This window comes from Martes martes, assembly GCF_963455335.1.
Source record: "Martes martes genome assembly, chromosome: X".
Taxonomy (NCBI): Eukaryota; Metazoa; Chordata; class Mammalia; order Carnivora; family Mustelidae; genus Martes; species Martes martes.
The window spans coordinates 41,689,014-41,710,531 of NC_137897.1; the positions used below are offsets into that span (position 1 = coordinate 41,689,014).

Here is a 21,518-nt window from a genome sequence, read left to right on the forward strand (position 1 = left end):
TCAGCCAGTATCTTTAACTACCACCTCTCAATTCCCCCATCCTTCCCAGCTCTAGGCAATCACTAAACTTGTTTCTGTTTCTATAGCTTTGCCTATTCTGGGCATTTCATATAAATGGAATTATGCAATGTGTGGTCTTATGTGTCTAGCTTTTTTCATTTAGTATAGTGTTTTCAAGCTTCATTCACGTTGTTTCAGGTATCAGTACTTCATTACTTTTTGTTGTCCAATAATATCCCATTGTGTGAATATATTTTACTTTCCTTATCCATTCTTCAGTTGATGGACATTAGGATTGTTTCGACCTTTTGGTTATTGTGAATGATGTGGCTATGAACATTTGTGTACGAGTTTTTTTTTGAACACCTATTTTCGATAATTTTGTGTGTATACCTAGGAATGTAATTGTTGGGTCATATGGTAATTCTGTGTTGATCTCAATGAGGAGCTACCAAACTGTATTCCATAGTGGTGGCACTATTTTACATTCCTACTAGCACTATATGAGGGTTTCCAATTTTATACATCCTTGCCAACCCTTACTATTTTTTTTTATCATGGCCATTCTAATGGGTGTGAAGTGGAATCTCACTGCTTTAGATTTGCATTTTTCTTTTGTTTTTTAAGATTTTATTTATTTATTTGACAGAGAGAGCATAGGCAGGGGAGTTGCAGGCAGAGGGAGAGGAAAAAGTAGGCTTCTAGCTAAGCAGGGAGCCTGATGTGGGGCTCCATCCCAGGACCCTGGGATCATGACCAAGCTGAAGGCAGATGCTTAGCCAACTGGGCCACTCATGTGCCCCCAGATTTGCATTTTTCTGATGACTAATGATATTGAGCATCACTCATGTGCTTATTGCCTTTTGCATACCTTTTGGAGGAATGTCTATTCAGATCATTTGCCCATTTAAAAAATCTAGTTGTTGAGCTTTTCATTTTTAAGTTGTAAGAGTTCTTTATATTTTTTAGCTATAAGTCTCTGATCAGATATGTAATTTGCAAATATTTTCATCTGTTCTGTGAGTTGTCTTTTCATTTTCTTGTTGGTATCCTTTGAGGCACAAAAGTTTTTAATTTTGTTGAAGTCCAATTTATTTTTTTCCTTTGTTCCTTATGCTTTTGGTGTCCTATATAAAAGACCATTGCCAAATCAGAGGTTACAAAGATTTAAGATTTTCTTTGAAGAGCTTTAAAGTTTTAGCTCTTAGGTTATTGATTCCTTTTGAGTTAATTTTTGTTGTTAGTGTGTGTTAGGGGTCTAACTTCATTGTTTTACATGTAGATATCCAGTTGTCCCAGCACTGTTTGTTAAAAAGACTAATCTTTCTCCACCAAATTATCTTGGCATCCTTGTCAAAAATCAAATGACTATAAATGAAAGTGTTTATTTCTGAAGTCTCAATTTTATTCCTTCGATCTACACATCTGCCATTATGCCAGTACCACATATCTTGACCGTTGTTGCTCTATAGTGCATTTTGAAATTAGGAAGTGTGACTCTTCCAACTTGTTCCTCTTTTTCAAGACTGTTTTGGCTATTCTGGGTTCTTTGCAATTCCTTATAAATTTTAGAATCAGCTCGTCTGTTTCCACTGGGATGTTTACAGAAGTTGTCTTGAATCTGTAAATCAGTCTGGGGAGTATTGCCATCTTAATACTAACTCCTCCAACCCACAAACATGGGATGTCTTTTCATTTATTTAGACCTTTAAATTCTTGCAACATTTTTGTAGTTTTCAGAATATAAGTCTTGTAATTCTTTTGTTAAATTTCTTTCTTTCTTTCTTTCTTTCTTTTTTAATATTTTGTTTATTTGACAGAGAGAGAGATCACAAGTAGGCAGAGAGGCAGGCAGAGAGAGGGGGAAAGCAGGCTCCCTGCTGAGCAGGGAGCCCGATGTGGGGCTCGATCCCAGGACCCTGAGACCATGACCTGAGCTGAAGGCAGAGGCTTAACCCACTGAGCCACCCAGGTGCCCCTGTTAAATTTATTTCTAAACATTTTATTCTTCTCGATGCTGTTGTAAATGGGTTTGTTTTCCCAATTTCTTTTCCATACTGTTCATTTCAAGGATATAGAAATATATATGATTTTGGCATATTGATCTTGTATCATGGAACCTTGCTAAACTTGTATATTAGTTCTAATAGTTTTTGGGTATATTCCTAGGATTTTCTGTATGTAAATTATATCATCTGCTAATATACAGTTTTACTTCTTCCTTTTCAATCTGGAGGCCTTTTATTTTATTTTTTTGCCTAGTTGCCCTGGCTTGAACCTCTAGTACTATGTTGAATAGAAGTATCAAGAGTTGGACATTCTTGTCTTCTAAGAATTGGGAGACCGACTTATTCTGGTTTTCCTAAGATTTGCCCAGTTTTAATACTGAGAGTCTTGCATCCCCAGAACCCTCTCAGTCACAAAGAGAGTTGGTCACTCTATCAAGGAAGCCTACTCTGATCACCCCAGATCTATGGTATCATGGATACTCAATACCTATTTCCTATACTAATGTTTCTTAAGAGCTGGATTTGAAGAGGCAGACAGGAGCCAGATCACCAGGGCCTTGCAGATCATGGCAAAGAGTTTGGAATTTATTCAGAGAATAGAGGGATTTTGTCCTAAAGCATCAGCAATGTTATATGAGTTATATACTGCTACACTACAAATCTCCCACCCTCTAAAGAAGAGTTGGATATCCTGTCTTTTCCCTGATCTTAGGGGGAAATCACCCGTCTCTCACCATTAAGTACAATATTAGCTTTGGGTTTTCATAGATGTCCTTTGTCAAGTTGAGGAATCTCTTTTCTATTCCTAGTCTATTAATTCCTTTATCATGAAAGGGTTTTATATTTTGTCAAATGATTTTTCTGAATCTATTGAGATGATCATGTGGCTTTTGTTTTTTATTTCATTAATATGGTTTGATACATGAATTGAGTTTTGGATGTTAAACTAATCTTGTATTCGTGGGACAAATCCCACTTGGTCATGGTGTATAATACTTTTATGTGTTGCTGGATTTGATTTGTTAGTATTTTGTGGAGGATTTTTGCACCTATATTTTTAAGAGATACCAGACTATAATTTTCTTGTGATATCTTTGTTTTTGGTATCAGAGTAATATTGGCTTCATAGAATGAGTTGGTAACTGTTCTTATATCTTCTATTTCTTGGGGTGGTTTATGAGGAGCTGGTATTAATTTAGATGTTTGGTAGAATTCCCCAGCAAAACCTTCTGGGCCTGGACTTTTCTCTGTGGGTAGTTTTTATATTAATTCAATATTTTTGGTTGTTATAAGTCCACTCAGATTTTCTATTTTCTTTTTAAGTTAGTTTTGGTAGTTTGTGTCTTCTTAGGAATTTGTCCATTTTATCTAGCTAAACTGATTTATTGATATACATTTAGTTTTGAACTGTTCTTTGTTTTACATGTTTTCATTGCATATTAATTAATCAAATCTTCACAACAACCCTATAAAAGAGATAATATGATCCCCATTGTATAGGTGAAAAAAGTGAAGCACAGACAGTTAACTTGCCCAGTGTCACCTAGCCAGTACGTGGAGGAGCCAGGATTTGAATCCAGGCATTTTAGCTCTAGAAGGCATACTCTTTATCATAACTAGGTTATCTGAAGGCTGTTCTCATCAGGAGGGACCTGGAATCTATCTGGCCATGTGGAACCTCTCTAGGCACTTCCTTAAAAAAAATACAGTGATTTTTAAATTATACTTATGGGGTTGTACAGCCATTACCACTATCTAATTTTAGAACTTTTCAACCCCCCCCCAAAAAGGCCTGAACCCATTAGTAGTCCCTTTCCTTTCCCAGCCTCTCATTCTACCCCATTTCCCTGCCCTTTTCCAGCCACAGGCAACCACCAATCTATTTCTTTTATGGATATACCTCTATGGGTATGTCTATTCTGGACATTTCATATAAATGGAATCAGATGATATCTAGTTTTGGGGGCATTTACTCTTGTTCAGACTGATGATTGTATTTGCCTTAAATTCTCTCTTATTCTGATTTCTAGTCCTCCAGTGATTTGGTCACACTAGGTTAGTTACTAATTGGACATGAAGTCCTGTTCAAAACAAAGCTTTGAATCTGATCCTTGTGAACAAATGTATGTTGTGGTCTTTTTATTCTCTCCACTGGGAAAGTATCTCATGACTAGCTTAGGTTGAAGGGGATGTGGTTAGATACCACCAACATTAAGTACCAACCCACCTTTCTCTTCTAAGCCTTCCTAAGCTCTCATAATTTTCTCACAAGCCTTCAAACAATATTAATTTCAACCTACATTTTACCAGATGCCTGGTGCTGATGGACAAAGATAAATAAATCTAGCTACTGAGGGAGACTGATATAATAGCAAATAACTCATACAGTGTGGTTTTAGAATAAAGACTTTGTATATAAGTAAAGGAAATAATTCATATATAGTAAAGCACAACATAGATTTTAGGGGAAATTTTCCAGAAAAGTGTGAGAACCTAGGCCATAGAAACTATACAGAGTGCTACTTAGTTGATTCTCTATAGTACCCATTGATTTTTACCCTTTAATCTATCCCTTGAGGTTGAAGCCCTTTCCCCTTTTATAGCTTTGGTAAATATAGCAACAAAATGAGATGGTTGGTGAGGATTCTAGGAACTACATTCTTCTTACTCAGACATTGTTTCCTTTACAGTTATAAGCCGGAACCTTCACCAGTAGTAGTTTCTACTACCCTGGTACCAAATATTATGGAGAAACCACTCAGTCTGGAGATATCCACCATCTCAAAAACAACCACTACTGAGGAGGTATCATTTTTCAAAAAGCCATTAATTTTAAAAGAGGAACTCACTACTGAGGAAACAAACCTTTTCAAGAGGTCATTTTCTTTAAGAAAGTCCACAAATCAGGGGGAGGTATCCCTCATGGACAGGCCACCGTCCTTACAGGAGGAAGCTGACAGCAATGATGAGTTTGTTGTAGAGCCAATGACTTCTGGGAAGAAGCATAAGACTGAGGAGGCAGCCATCACCAAAGGAACATTATCCTTAAAGAAGATGAGCACATATCAGGGGGACTTGGCTTTGCAGGACATCACTTTTGAAGAGGATTCCTTCTTTATGGAGCCAACAAACTTTAGAAAGAAGCCTAAAACAGAGGAGGCAACCTCCACCAAGAAGGTGTTATCTTTAAAGAAGAAGTATACCACTCAGGAGAAAGTGTCCCATATGGAGAAACCACTAGTGTTGCAGAAGACCACTTCTAAAGAGGAGTCTCTCATTGAGGAGCCATTGGCTTTCAAGAAGAAAGCTACCAGCAAGGAGGCAGCCTTCATCTTGAAGCCATTATCTTTAAAGAAGAAGTGTACTATTCAAGGGCAGATGGCTTACTTGAAAAAGCCATTAGAATTGCAGAAGACTATCTCTGGAGAGAAGAAACTCATTAAAGAGCCATTGTCTTTTAAAAAGAAGCCTACCTCTAAGGAGGAGTCTCTCTTCCAGGAACCATCTGCATTGCAAGAGAAACACACCACTAGTGGGGAGGTGGTCCTCTTGAAGAAGCCACAGGCATTGCAGGAGGAGGACACTAAGGATAAATTTCTTATGGAGCCAATGTCCCTTAGGAAGAAACGTACTGCCAAGGAGACAAACCCCACCAAGAAGCCATTACCTGTAAAGAAGTGTACCATTCAGGGGAAGATGTATCACTTGAAGAAGCCACTAGTATTGCAAAAGACCACATCTGGAGAGAAGTCATTCATTAAGGAGCCACAGTCCTCTGCGAAGAAGGACACAACTGAGGAGTCCCTTTTCCATGAGCCATCCATGTTACAAGAGAAGCACAGCACAGAAGAGGAGGTGTCCATCTTGAAGAAGGCCTTGACCTTGCAAAAGACTCTAACTGAGGAGGAGTCACTTTTAAAGGAGACTTTGGCTTTTAAGAAGAAACGTACCATTGAGGAGGCAACCCCCACCGAAAAGCCATTATCTTTAAAGAAGAAAAAGTGTACTAGTCAGGGTAAGGTGTCCTACTTGAAGATGCCACTAGTATTGCAGATCACCTCTGGAGAGAAGTCACTCATTAAGGAGCCCTTGTCCTTTAAAAATAAGTCTACCACTGAGGAGGAGTCTCTCATCAGGGAATCACCTGTGTTCCAAGACAAGCATACCACGCAGGGGGAGGTGGCTCTTTTGAAGAAGCCAGGGGCATTGCAGGAGAATGTTGATAGTAAAGATGAATTTCGTATAGAACCAGTTCCCTTTAGGAAGAAACATACCAGAGATGAGGCAGTCTCTACCAAGGAGCCTTTATCTTTAAAGAAGAAAAAGTGTGCCAGTCAAATAATGATGTCCATCTGCCAAGAACTGTTGGACTTGCAGAATATGATTAGCAAAGATAAGGATTCTTTCTTTATGGAGCCAGTGTCACTTAGGAAGAAGTCTTCAACTGAGGAGACAATCCTTACCAAGACACCGTTATCTTTAAAGAAAAAGCAAATCACACAGGGGAGGATGTCCCTCTTAAAGAAGCCACTGGTCTCAGAGAACACCACCTCTGAAGAAGAGTCAGTCTTTAAGAAGCTATTGCCCTTTAATAAAAAGTCTATAACTGAAGAGGAGCTCCTCTTCCAGGATCCATCTCTTTTGAAAGAGAAGCACACCACTCTGCAGGAGGCGTCCCTCTCAACTAAGCCACTGGCCTTGCCAGAAAAGACCACCACTGAAGAAGAATTGTATATTAAGGAACTATTGACTTTAGAGGAGAAGCCTACTACTGAGGAGGAATTCCTTTCTCCGGAGCCGTTTTCATTGCATGTTAAACCTACCAACAAAGATGAGCCCCTCTTCTGGAAGGCTTTAGGTTTGCAGAAGACTGATACCAAAGAGGATTCCTTGAAGGAGCTGTTGGCCTTGCAGGAGAAAAGCACTACTGAAGAGGAATCCCTTTTACATAAACCATCAGTTCTGAAGGAGGAGGTCTCCACTGAGGTGGCAACAAGCACTGAAGAGCAGTTATGTTTAAAGAAGAAACCCACTGCTCAGGGGGAGGTGTTCCTCTTGAAGAAGCATTTGGCCTTGCAAGAGAATATCACCAATGAAGAGTCCCTTATTAAGCAACCACTGGCTTTTCAGAAGCCCAGCACTGAGGAGACCATCCCAAGGGAGTCCTTGGCCTTGCAGGAGAATCCCACAGTTGAGGAAGAGGCTACCCCGATGGGGCCCTTGGCCTTGCAGGAGAAGCCCAGCAGTGAGAAGGAGACCCTCTTCAAGGAGCCTTTTCAGGAGAAACCTACCCTCAATGAGACATTCCATGTCAAGGAGACATTTGCATTGGATGAGAAACCCACCATTGGGAAGGAGTTGTCCCTAAAGGAGCCATTGGCCTTGCAAGAGAATACCACCCAAAAGGAAGATAACTCTCTCAAAGATTTCCTGATCCTCCAAGTTGAAACCAGCTCACATGTGTCCAGCACAGCCCCCGAATCCAGAACAGGCATGTCCAGTGTGGGCAAGTTCAATACTACAAGCACGTCCAGTGCTTGTGAATCCAGTTCCAATAAACCTTCCTCATCTTGGGGCAAGAGGTCACAGAAGGAGGTATTCTTTCTCTTTCTTCTTAAATCAGATGATGTGTTCTTTGTTGTCCTGTAGGTAGCTGCTAGCAAAGAGATTTTTTTTTTTGCCTTCCTAGGTAATTGATATGTATATAGTAAGCTATAGTAAATTAAGTTGGCCTTGTGGGATCTCTTGACTTTCCAATTGGAATTAAAATACACCCAAACAATTAGAAAGTATTTATTCCAGGAATTCCCACAAGGTTCTGGAATATTGTGTGTGTGTGTGTGTGTGTGTGTGTGTGTGTGTGTGTGTAAATTGCCTTTCTTAGTAATTGCAATCTGCATTACAGTGGACTCCAGTCAAAGATGAGTAAAGCCCACAGAGGCATCTCCCAAGGAAGTTGGTATTTAAATTGAAAATTGGAAGGATGAAGGAATGAGATTTGGCAAACAGGAGGAGAAGTACCCCTCTTGTAGGCAAAACAATCTGGGTAGAGGTGTAGAAGGGAGGAAAAGGCTACCAAGAAGATGAATTGGGTTAGATCAAAGCATTGGGACAAAACAAGTGACCTAAGAAGATATGTGACACAAGTTGAAATAGTAAAATAAGAGTGTTTTTCCTGGAGAGTCTTGAGCTTACCTGTAAAAATGGTGCCTAGTTCCTAAGGCAGAGCAGGCACGTGCAAGAAGGACTAAACATTTCTTGGTCATTTAGCAGTATGAGTATTGAAGGACCAAGGGGGTGCTCTGTTGTGGCCCAGGATATATGAGGCTTGAGGAAACTTAGCAGAAGATGACACTGGGAAGAAAGGAGTGCATGCTTTATGTGTATGTGCTAAGCCTTCTTTGGAATCTTTCTCCCTCTAACATCTTTTTGGTGATTTCCAAGCAGATAACCCCATTGGAGGATATTGACAATAACTACAGTGATCCATTTTTCAACCCCATATATGCCAAGGATATCTTCAGTTACATGAAGGAGAGAGAGGTATGTAGGTGGCTGTTGGAGCAGAAGGATTTCTAGGTCTCATTTCCTCATCATTCCATCCTTCAAAATGCAAGTTGAAAGGGGAGATAATAATGATGATTAAAATAATAACAGCAACAACTGACATCTACTGGTAGCTTACCGTAAGTTAGACATTGGGGCTAAAGTGTTTATAGACGTTATCTTGTTTAATTCTCCCAATAACTTCATGATGATAGGTATTATTATCTCCTTTTTGTAGATTGGAGAAACTGCTCAGAATCACACAACTAGTATATGGTAGAGCTGGAATATGGGCTAAAAGTCTGATTACCTTGAAGACCATAAGTCTGCACCTCTAATTGTTGAGGAGACAATCTCAGACACAAAAATAGTAGTCGTCTTCTGAGTGGCTGCTCTTAGAGATCTTTTCCCTTCTCTATGCAAGTTTCTGGCGACATGTGAAATCACTCTCCAACCTGGTGACACTTTCTTCCTCTTTAAAATCAGCCAGTTTCCTTGACCACTAAAATTCACTGACTGCAAATTTTCTTCTCTCTCTCATTCTCTCTCAATCTCTCAGTGGAATAGATGGGACCAAGATTATCTAACAACTAAAATTTTAGCAGGCCATGCATAAGAGCGAAGATGAATATCTTGTCTTCTCTCTAGAGACATAACATTTGATTAACTGACTCCAGATCCTTCACTTTTTTCTGGTGTAGCTTGGAGGAAGCACGAGATAGCTTTGTTATACTACAAGTATGGGCCTTAGCTCAGTGGTGTCAATTTCACTTGAGATCTTGTTAGAAATGCAGAAATCTAGCCTCACCTAGGCCTTCTAAATTAGAATGTGAATTTTAAAGATCCCCAGGTGGTATATGTGTTAAAGTTTGCAAAACACTGCTCCACTTTAGATTGAATGGCAAGGAAGGGGTGGAACCTCTTTAGTATTCATTGATAGGTATATTCCTGTCCATATTCCATACTCCCCCTAGGCTCCTCCATATCTACCCTGATGCTTGAATATGATGGGCATCCATTTCCCAAGCATAACTAGAACTTGTCTAGGAAAGGAGACTTTGATCGGCCCCTATCTGATACCAGCTGAAAATAATGAGTTAGAACTGAAGAAGTTAATTATGTTGTGACAATTTCTTTTTCTGAGATATTGGTTGCAAGTATTTTTTTTTCTTAAGTTACAATTTTTGAACTATAAGGAGAGTTTATGGATTAATATTTCTTTTTTTATTGTTGCCAGGAAAAGTTCATACTTAAAAAATACATGAACAGGCAGACTGACATCAGCAGTTGCATGAGGGCTATTCTTGTGGACTGGCTGGTAGAGGTGCAGGTAAGCCTGACAACTGGTGCTTTAAGGGGCTGCTCTTTTCTTTATTGATTATTCATTCAGTATCACCAGATGCTAAGCATGGTAAAAATTTTCTGGGCCTACAGAGCTGAGCTTTCAGGGAGCTTATGATCTAGGGGGCAAGATAAGACATGCAGACAGATGAGTACAATAAAAAGTAGAATACCCTAGTTACTATAAGAATGTTATACAAAAGATCCTGTGAGAACCCAGCGGAAGGAGACACTACTTCTAGAAAAGGCGATGATGGTATGGTAGTTCAATCATTATCAGAATTTTACAAAGTCTATTTCGTGATTTGGATAAGGGTCAGTGACAAAGCCTTTCAAGCTTTGGGTGAGACTGGTGATAGGAAGGACAGTGTGGCAGACATGGCAGGTAGCTATTTGCCCTGGGTTGGATGTTGAGGGAATATTGCTATGAGTACTTAGTTATCCTTTTACACAAAGGAAGGAGAGTCCAGAATAGTACCTGGCACATAGTGGAGTATCAATAAATATTTGTTGAATGAATGAAATCAAATGGCTTGCTGTGGCATTTGCAAGAAAATATAAGGCATAGGCTATGCCCAGAAGAGTCTTAGCTACATAATTAGGAAGAAAAGGTAATATAGTTTAATATCCTTTATTGAGTACGAGAGGGGTGGTTCAGGGTCACTTTGAAGTAACAGACCAGGAAAATGTGGTAGACATGATATATTTGGATATCAGTAAAGCATGAAAATGCCTCTCATCTTATGGAAATAATGAAGAATAATGAATTAGATAAGAGCATAATTTGAGGGGGTTGACTGGGTGGCTCTGTCAATTGAGTGTCCAACTCTTGGTTTTGGGTTAGGTTATGATCTCAGGGTGGTGAGATCAAGCCCTGCACTGGGCTCCATGTTCAGTGGGGAGTCTGCTTGAGATTCTCTCTCTCTTTCCTCCCTCTGCCCCTCTTTCCCTGACCCTCTCAAATAAATAAATAAATCTTTTAAAAAAGAGTAGAATTTAGGTAGATCTTACATAAGTAAAACTGATCCCAGAGATTGCTGAACATTATTAAGCTTGAAGGAGATTTCTAGAAGATTGCCAGCGGACTTTGTTCTAGTCAACATTTTTATTAGTGATGTAAATGATAACAGAAAAGGTAAACTCATCAAATATTGCATGGCATGAGACTAGGAGTAGTGACAGGAAATAAATGGATATCAGATGAAACATCTCTACTAGCTGGAATGATGAACTGAATCTTTTTTTAAATTTAATAATCTATTAACATAATGTATTATTTGTTTCATGGGTACAAGTCTGTGAATTGTCAGTCTTACACAAATTCACAGCACTCACCATAGCACATATCCTCACCATTGTCCATTACTCTGCCACCCTAACCCTCCCCCTGCCCCCAGCAACCCTCAGGAACTGAATCTTTTTTAAAAAAGCTTTTGTTGTTATTTTTATTGCACAAAAATTCACTTTCGTTATAGGAAAGTAATATAATTACCTGTGATCCCACAACTCAGAACCGTTGTTAATATTTGTGTGTATATTATTCCTCCACTTCAAGTGGTAGTCGTCTGCTTTAGGGGTACAATTCTAGTGCATGGATGATAGAATCACAGATGCCCAGGTCCCATCCCATATTATCCAAACAGAATTGTGGGGGTGTGGTGCAGGCATATACATATATTTTTTGTTTTTTTAATTGTTATTTTATTCATCAGAAGTGTACTTTTTAATCCCCATCACCTATTTAAACCATCCCCCCACCCACCTCCCCTCTTGTAACCATCAGTTTATTTTCTGTAGTTGAGAGTCTGTTTCTTGGTTTGTCTTTCTCTTTTTGTCCTTTACTCTTCTGTTTTGTTTCTTGAATTCTATATATGAGCGAGATAATATGGTATTTGTCTTTTTTGGATGGACTTACTTCACTTAGCATCATACTTTCTGGCTCCATCCATGTTATTGCAAATGGCAAGATTTCATTCTTTTTCATGGCTGAATAATATTTCATTGTGTATATATACCACATCTTCTTTATCCACTCATCTATTGATGGACACTTGCATTGCTTCCATAGTTTGGCTATTGTAAATAATGCTGCAATAAACGTAAGGGTGTGTGTATCCCTTTGAATTAGTGTTTTTGTATTTTTTGGGTGAAGGGGCACATATATTTTTTAAAATTATTAACATATAATGAATTATTTGCTTCAAGGGTACAGGTCTGTGAATCATCAGTTTTACACAATTCACAACACTCACCATAGCACATACCATCCCCAATATCCATCACCCAGCCACCCTATCCCTCCCCGGCCGCCCCCCAGCAACCCTCATTTTGTTTCCTGAGATTGAGAGTCTCTTATGGTTTGTCTCCCTCCCTGGTCCTGTCTTGTTTCATTTTTCCCTTCCTTCCCCCCATGACCCCTGCCTGCCTCTCAAATTCCTCATATCAGAGAGACCATATGATAATTGTCTTTCTCTGATTGACTTATTTCGCTTAGCATAATACCCTCTAGTTCCATCCACGTCATTGCAAATGGCAAGATTTTGGGTTTTTTGATGGCTGCATAGTATTCCATTATATATATATACCACATCTTTATCCATTCATCTGTTGATGGACGTCTAGGTTCTTTCCATAGTTTGGCTATTGTGGACATTGCTGCTATAAACATTCGGGTGCATGTGCCCCTTTGGATCACTACATTTGTATCTTTAGGGTAAATACCCAGTAGTGGGATTGCTGGATCATAGGGTAGCTCTATTTTCAACTTTTTGAGGAACCTCCATGCTGTTTTCCAGAGTGGCTGCCTCAGTTTGCATTCCCACCAACAGTGTAGGAGGGTTCCCCTTTCTCTGCATCCTTGCCAACATCTGTCATTTCCTGACTTGTTAATTGTAGCCATTCTGACTGGTGTGAGGTGGTATCTCCCTGTGGTTTTGATTTGTATTTCCCTGATGCTGAGTGATGTTGAGCACTTTTTCATGTGTCTGTTGGCCATTTGGATGTCTTTGCAGAAATGTCTGTTCATGTCTTCAGGGCACATATATTTTTATAAAGCTCCACAAGTGATTTTTTAAAGATTTTATTTATTCGTCAGAGAGAGCAGGGGGAGTGGCAGGTGAGGGAGAAACAGATTCTCTGCTGAGCAGGGAGCCTGCTGAGCCTGCTGAGCCTGCTGAGCAGGACCCCAGGATCATTACCCAAGCCGAAGACAGATGCCCAACTGACTGAGCCACCCAGGCACCCCTCCACAAGTGATGTTAATGTACACCTTTTGATAGAGAATCACAGTTCTAGAAAACATATATAGTGTTTTTATAACTTTAATTTTTATATTTTAAATAAACAAGAATGGACTTTTTGGTATATAGTTCTATGAAATTTTAACATTTGTTTTGAAATAAGAGTCCAAGAATTTGCAAAAAAACAGTATAGGGAAGTCCTGTGTACATTTCACCTACTTTTTCCTGATGGTAACATTTCACGTAACTATAATATAGTGTCATAATTAAGGTCCACAGGCCTTAAATTTCATCAGTTTTACATGCATTTATTTGTTGTGTGTGTTTAGTCTGTATAGTTTTATCAAACATGCAAATTTTGTAGGCACTGCCACCACAGTTGAGACACAGAACTGTTCCATTACCACAAAGATCCCTCATGTTACCCTTTTATAGCAACAGCCATCTTCCTCTCCTTACCTTCCTGTCCCTGGGAACTCCTAATTTGTTTTCACATCTATAACTTTGTAATTTCACAAATGGTATATAAATGGAATCATACAGTACATAACCTTTTGAGATTGACTTTTATCCTTCACCATAATTCCCTTGAGATCTACCTGTAGGACATAAGAGTTCTGGTTGCTGTGTATCCTTGTCAGCACTTGGTATTGGTATTTTTTTTTAAGATTTTATTTACTTATTTGACAGACAGAGATCACAAGTAGGTGGGGGTGGGGGGAAGCAGGCTCCCTGCTGAGCAGAGAGCCCGATGCAGGGCTCGATCCCAGGACCCTGAGATCATGACCTGAGCCAAAGGCAGAGGCTTAACCCACTGAACCCCCCAAGCGCCCCAATATTAGTATTTTTTAATTTTAGCCATCTAGTAGGTGGGTAGAGGAGTCTCGCCATAGTTTTAATTTGCATTTCCTGGAGGGCTAATAATGTTGAACATCATACTTGCTTGTCATCCGTCTATCCTCTTTGGTGAAGTGTTTTAAGTCTTGCCCATTTCTTAAATGGGTTAGTTTCTTTTCTTTTCCTTTTTTTAAATTATGTTCAATTAGCCAACATATACTATATTTTCTTTGTGTCAAGTTATTGAGAGTTCTTTACATATTCTGGATATAAACCCTGTGTTGGATATGTGATTTACAAATATATCCTACCAGTCTGTAGCCTTTTTATTCTCTTATTTGGGTTTTTCACAGAGCAAAAGTTTTTTTTTAAATTTTGATAGTCTAGTTTTCAGTGTTTTCTGTTATGTATTGTGCTTCTTAAGAATTCTCTGCCTAAACCTAAGTCATGAATATTTTCTCATATGTTATCTGAAAGTTTTATAGTTTTAACATTAAATCTGTAATCCATTTTGAGTTAGTTTTTGTATGGTATGAGGTTTTTGAGGTCAAAGTTCATTTTTTTTTGCATATGGATGTCCAATTGTTCTAACACCATTTGTGGGAAAATAAACTTTTTTCCCACTAAATTGTTTTTGCACCTTTGCCAAAAATCAATTGACCTTATATGTGAGGCTCTATTTCTATACTTATTTCTATATTCTGCTTTATTGATCTGTGTCTGTCACTTTGCCAATATCACACTGTCTTTATTCCTGTAGTTTTATAGTAAGTCTTAAAACTAGGTAGTGTGATCCTTCCACCTCTGTTCTTTTTCTTTCTCAAAATTGTTTTAGTTATTCTAGTTCCTTTGCTTTTCTATATAAATTTTAGAAAGTTTGTTTATATCTACAAAAAAGTCCTGCTGAGAATTTGATTGGAATTGAGTTAAATCTTGTGCAGAAAATAGTTAACAGGCCAAATACTGCTATCCTTAGAAAGTCCTATTTGCGGGGTGCCTGGGTGGCTAAGTGGGTTAAGACTCTGCCTTCGGCTCAGGTCATGATCCCAGGGTCCTGGGATCGAGCCCCGCATCGGGCTCTCTGCTCAGCAGGGAGCCTGCTTCCCCCTCTCCTTCTGCCTGCCTCTCTGCCTACTTGTGATCTCTCTCTGTCAAATAAATAAATAAAATCTTTAAAAAAATAAAAAAAGAAAGTCCTATTTGCAAATCTCACCTTTGTCTGGGCATCTGACTAGTTGTCTGGTAAACAGTTCCCTACAGTGCTATAAAACCCTCCCTTAATGCTAACTGTGCCTAAACTCTTTGTATAAACAATGTGGTTTATTCTGAACTCTCGCTTTCCTTTTGTGAGTCTGAAAGTTTGGTACATGCAAGGCAGAGAGTGTTTACGTGACCAGCTCCCAATAAAATCTTAGGCACCGAGTTTCCGTGGTAGACGGCACTTTATGTGTATTGTCACATTTCATTCCTGGAGGAATTAAGTACATCCTGAGCAGCTGACTCTATTGGGGTAAGACTCTTGAAAGCTTGTGTCTGGTTTTTGGCAAGTTTTGCTGATGTTCTCATTTACTTGATTTTTGCTTTCTATCTTTTGTTATAATAAATCATAGTCATGAGTATGACTATATGCTGAGTCCTGTGACTAGGAATTGCTTTACCTTGGGGTGGTCTTGGGGACCATTAACACACATCTATGGGTGAATTTGAAAAGAATTAACATTTTTCCGTGTTGAATCTTCCATACCAATGAATATGGTATGTCCTTCATTTATTTTGGTTTTCTTTGATTTCTGTCTTTTTATTTTAAATTTATTTAATTTTTAAAAGATTTTATTTATTTATTCATTTGTCAGAGAGAGAGAGAGAGAGAGCACGCACAAGCAGGCAGAGTTGGAGAGAGAAGCAGGCTCCCTGTGGAGCAAGGAGCCTGATGTGGGACTGGATCCCAGGACCCTGGGATCACGGCCTGAGCCGAAGGCAACTGCTTAACCAACTAAGCCACCCAGGCGTCCCGATTTCTGTCTTTTTACCATGTAGATCCTGTACATGTTTTGTTAGATTTCTACCAAAATATTTTATTTTCTTGGAGCTACTGTAAATGATATTTTTTTAGTTTAAATTCAGTTAGCCAACATATAGTATATCATTAGTTTCAGATGTAGTATTGTAAATGGTATTTTTATAAAAATGTAGTTTTCCATTTGTATATTACTAGTATGAAATACTGGCATTTATGTATTGACTTATTAATTCTTAGGAGTGCTTTTGTTTTTATAGGTTTCTTGAGATTAGCTACATAGACAAATATGCCATTTGCAAATGGGGACAGTGTTATTTCTTTCTTTCCAATATGCATGATTTTAATTTCATTTTTGTGTTTCATTGCACAGCATAGGACTTCTTTTATGATGTTGAATAGCAACAGTGAGAGTGGACGACCTTGTCTTGTTCCTGGTCTTAGGAAGAAAGCTCTTAGTCTTTCAAAATTAGTATGATCTTAACTGTAGAGTTTTTGTAGACACCCTTGATCAGGTTGAGAAATTTACTTTCCATTCCATGTTTATCATGAATGGATGTTGAATTTTGTCAAATGCTTTCCCCCCCCACATCTGTTGATACAATCTTATTTGTTTTAGACTATTAATATGGCAGATTACATGGATTGATTTTCAAATATTGAAGTAGCCCCATTCCTGGGATAAACCCCACTTGGTCCTGGTGTATTATTCTTTTTATGTATTATTGGATTTTATTTGCTAGTATTTTGTTGATGATTTTTGTAGTTGTGTTTATGATGGATGTTTCTCTGTAGTATTTTTTTTCTTTTTTTTTTTAAGATTTTATTTTATTTTTTTGACAGAAAGAGATCACAAGTAGGCAGAGATGCAGGCAGAGAGAGAGATAGAGGGAGGAAGCAGGCTCCCCACTGAGCAGAGAGCCAGTGCGGGGCTAGAGCCCCATGTGGGGCTCAATCCCAGGACCCCGGGATCATGACCTGAGTCGAAGGCAGAGGCTTTAACCCATGGAGCCACCCAGGTGCCCCTGTACTACTTTTTTTTGTACTGTCTTTGGTTTTGGTATGAGAATGGTACTCACTTTAAAAAATAATTTGAGAGTATCCTTCTCTTCTATTTTCTGGAAGAGATGTGTAGAATTACTGTTATTTATTCTTTAAATGTTCTGTAGAATTCACAAGTGAGGTTATTTGGGCCTGAAGTTTCTTTTTCTTTTTCCTGAAGAATTTTAACTAAGATTATAATTTCTTTAATGGTTATAAGATATTCAAGTTACCTATTTCGTTTCAGGTGACTTTTGATTTGTGGTTTGTGGTTTTCAAAGAAATGGTCTACTTCATCTAAGTCTAATTTATGTGCATAGAGTTCTTCCTGTATTCGCTTATTATTCACTTTCATTCCTGATATTTGGTGTTTGTGTCTTTTTGTTTATCAATCTTGCTAGAAGTTTCTCAATTTTCTAGAAGTTTCTCAATTTTCTTGATCTTCTCAAAGAACCAGGTTTTCATTTCATTCATTTTCTTACTGTTTTTTGTTTTCAGTTTTATTGGTATCTGCTCCAATTTTTTATAGTTTCCTTTTGCTTTGGGTTTAATTTGTTCTTCTTCTAGTTTCTTTTTTTAAAAAATTTTTTGTTTTTTAAATTTCTTTTCAGTATACCAAAATTCATTGTTTATGCACCACACCCAGTGCTCCATGCAATACGTGCCCTCCATAATACCCACCACCAGGCTCACCCACCTTCCCACCCCTCGCCCCTTCAAAACCCTCAGATTGTTTTTCAGAGTCCACAGTCTCTCATGGTTCGTCTCCCCCTCCTATTTCCCTCAACTCCCTTCTCCTCTCCATCTCCCCATGTCCTCCGTGTTATTTCTTATGCTCCACAAATAAGTGAAACCATATGATACTTGACTCTCTCTGCTTGACTTATTTCACTCACCTTAAGGTGGAAGCTTGGGTTATTGATTTAAGACCTTTCTTTTCTTTAATAGAAGCATTTAATGCTATACATTTCTCCCTAAGCATTGCTTTAGCTGCATGCCACAAATTTTGGGAGACATCCTCTTTGATCCCTGGACTGTTTAGAAGTTTGTCATTTGCTATCCAAGTGTTTGGAATTTTTGCTATTATTTTTCTGTAACCAATTTCTAGTTTAATTCTATTGTGGTCAAAGAAAACACTATGATTTTAATTCTTTAAAAAATTTAAAGGCTTATCACTCAGGATATGGTCTGTCTTGTTGAATTTTCCAGGTGCACTTGAGAAAATGTGTATTCCGTTGCTGTTGGATGGAGTGTTCTATAAATGTCAGTTGGATACAGTTGGTTAATGTTGTTAATTTCCTCATTATCCTTGCTGTTTTTCTGTGTACTAATTCTGTTGCTGAGAAGAGTACTGAAATTTTCAATTATAATTGTGAATTTGTATATTTTTTCAGTCTTGTCATTGTTTGCTTTATGTATTTTGAGGAACATACACATTGAAGATTAGTTATATCCTTTTTATAGTGTTTTTATGACTTGCCTTTTTTCTCATGTAACAATGTTCATGTAATTGTGAGATCTTTCCAGTTAAAATGACGTATTTCTATATCATTTATGTTGACTACATAGTATTCTGTTCTTCAGCTGTCCTTATTTATCTAACCCCCTATTAATGGACATTTAGGCTATTTCTAAATTTTGCTCTTAGAAATAACCCTATAGTGGGGCACCTGGGTGGCTCAGTGGGTTAAAGCCTCTGCCTTTGGCTCAGATCATGATCTCAGGGTCCTGGGATCGAGCCCCGCATCGGGCTCTCTGCTCAGTGAGGAGCTTGCTTCTCCCTCTCTCTCTCTGCCTGCCTCTCTGCCTACTTGTGATCTCTGTCTCTGTCAAATAAATAAATAAAATATTAAAAAAAAATAACCCTATAGTGAACATACATATGCTTCCATTGTTCATGATTGTACTGTTGTTTTTCTGTATTAAATTACTAGGAATAGAAGTATTAGATCAATGCAATGCACCTTTAGAATATTTGTACATATAGGCACTGTCCTTCTGAAATATGCCCATTGTACTTTACTGAAGAAAAATGATTTTCTCATAATCTTACCAAGATAGAGTGTTATTTTTTTGCCATCTGATAAATGAAAAATTTTAATGTGTTTTTTTAAGTTGATATGTAGTGGCATTGGCATTTTAAGTAGTTAGGTCCATCAGTTTTTTTCTTTATGGTTTTAAGATTTGTTTCTTCTTTAGAAAAGTCTTATCCAGTCATAATTATTTAAATATTTCTCTGAATTTTTTCTAGAACATTTATAGTTTCATGTTCACATTTAAATCTTTGTCTAGAATTTATTTTGATTTTGGTGTCAACACTTATACACCTTCCCCCAGTGATTATCCAGTAATTCTAATACGATTTATTTGTTTTCTTTATCCACTGGCTTGAATTGACGTATGTTTTTATTATAAAGTATAGCTGACATACAATGTTATATTAGTTTCAGATGTACAACATAATGACTCAATAATTCTGTACATTACTCCATGTTCACCATAATAAGTGTAATTACCATCTGTTACCATACAGCATTATTATAATATTATTGACTGTATTCCCTATGCTGTACTTCTCATCTGTGTGACTTAACTGTTTTATAACTGGAAGTTTGTCCCTCTTAATCTTTAATCATGTGTACTTGGGTTTGTTTATGGTCTTTCCAATTTTATTCTTTAGTACATTTGTCTATTCTAATATCAGTAGTATGCTGTTTTTATTATCATGATTTGTAACACATTTACTGCCTCTTCACTTATTTTATGAAATACACATCGTTCTCACATGTTAATTTTTCCAGGTGAGCTATAGAACAGTTTTGTCAGTTTTTCAAAAACAGCCTTTTGAGATTAATTCAGGGAGAATTCACAGATTGCACAATATCAAGCTTTCCAAGCCAGTTATATCTGTTTAGTTACCAGGTCTTCTTTTTAATTTTAAGTTTTAGAAGATTTTCTTCATATTGGTTTCACTGACTTGAAAGGTTTTTTCTTGGGTATCGAGGAATTTTTTTTTTTTTAAAGATTCTATTTATTTATTTGACAGACAGAGATCACAAGTAGGCAGAGAGACAGGCAGAGAGAGGGGGGAAGCAGGCTCCCTGCTGAGCAGAGAGCCTGATGCGGGGCTCGATCCCAGGACCCTGGGATCAGGACCTGAGCCGAAGGCAGAGGCTTTAACCCACTGAACCACCCAGGCGCCCCGAGGAATTTTTTTTTAATGTTATGAGTGTTATCCTTTTTTCTTTAATTTTAAAATGTATTCATATATTGAGAAAGCAATTAATATTTTTCTGTACTTATTTTGTATTCATCTACTTTGCTGAACTAGTCATGGTTATTTAGTTTACTCTTGGATTTGATTGCTTATACTTTATTTAGAATTTTTGCTTCTGTATTCACAAATAAGATTCCTTTGTAAGTTTTTGGCGCTGTCTTTATTAAGTTGTGGTACTAGGACTGTTCTAGCCTAACATAATTAGAAAATTTTTTCTATAGTACTAAGTTTAACACAGGAATTATTTACCTTGGGGAACTGGCCCATGAATTTATTGATGCATGGTGCCATTTGTGTGTATCTTTCTTTGATAACTCTGATAACATTGATGATTATTGGCTTACTAAGGATTTATTGTTCTTCTTGAGTCATTTTTGTGGTTTATATTGTCTTTTTTAAAAATCATCCATTTTGTAGGTTTTCACAGTTATTGTCACAGACTGTATATGATATTCTTTTATAATTCTTTGTAATTATTTCTTTTTTCATTTAAAATGTGTGTGTTATGTTAGCTTGCTTCCATGTGTTTGCATACATGTGCATGCTGTCTTCAATGTTCCTTGCAAAGGTTTCATTCAGTTTTCTGGGCAAAGAACCAGCTCATGAATGTATTCATATAACTTTTCCTTTTTAAAATATTTATTGACATCTGCTTTCATATTTGTTATTTTACTCTTAGTTTATTAAAGTTTATTTTGTTTTCCCTAGTTTCTTAAAATGCATGCTTAGTCTAATTTAATTATTTCTGACTTCATAGTAAAAGCTTTAAAATATGTATTTTCTTCTAAGTAATAGTTCTGAGTACATCTCATTAATTTTGATAGTGTTGTAGCTATCTTGTTTTTTTCCTCGGTAATCTGTGTTTGCAATTTTTGTTTCCTCATTTTGTTTTTTCTTTAAGAATAGTGCTTACCAAAAGAAGAAAAAAAAAGAATAGTGCTTACCATTTTTAAAAAATGCTTTTCTTTACTTTGTTTGGTTTATCCTTTTGTTGCCAATTTCCAGATTTATCATACTGTGTGTTGAGAATGTGACCTGAATGATAATTTCTGTTTTTCTTAAGTTAATGAGATTTTCTTCATGGCTTCAGACATAATGGATTTTTATAAATGATTCACTGATGTTTGTAGAAAATAGGTATTCTCTATAGAATACAAATATCATTATGTCAATTAATTTTGACTTAATAATTATTATATAATTTATATGCT

The 21,518-nt window shown here is 37.4% G+C and overlaps 1 protein-coding gene across 2 annotated transcripts in view; it reads left to right on the plus strand.

Moving 5' to 3' along the window:
- The window catches only part of CCNB3 (cyclin B3), a 48,632-nt gene that overhangs the window by 12,963 nt on the left and 14,151 nt on the right, over positions 1-21,518 (plus strand). Inside the window, exons 5-7 of one of the 2 annotated variants that reach the window (XM_080831261.1) lie at positions 4,700-7,604; positions 8,457-8,552; positions 9,793-9,885. In XM_080831261.1, the coding sequence (XP_080687387.1) occupies positions 4,700-7,604; positions 8,457-8,552; positions 9,793-9,885 (3,094 nt within the window). Of the gene's footprint in view, positions 1-4,699; positions 7,605-8,453; positions 8,553-9,792; positions 9,886-21,518 lie in introns of those variants that run through there. The other variant, XM_080831262.1, reaches the window with a different exon arrangement.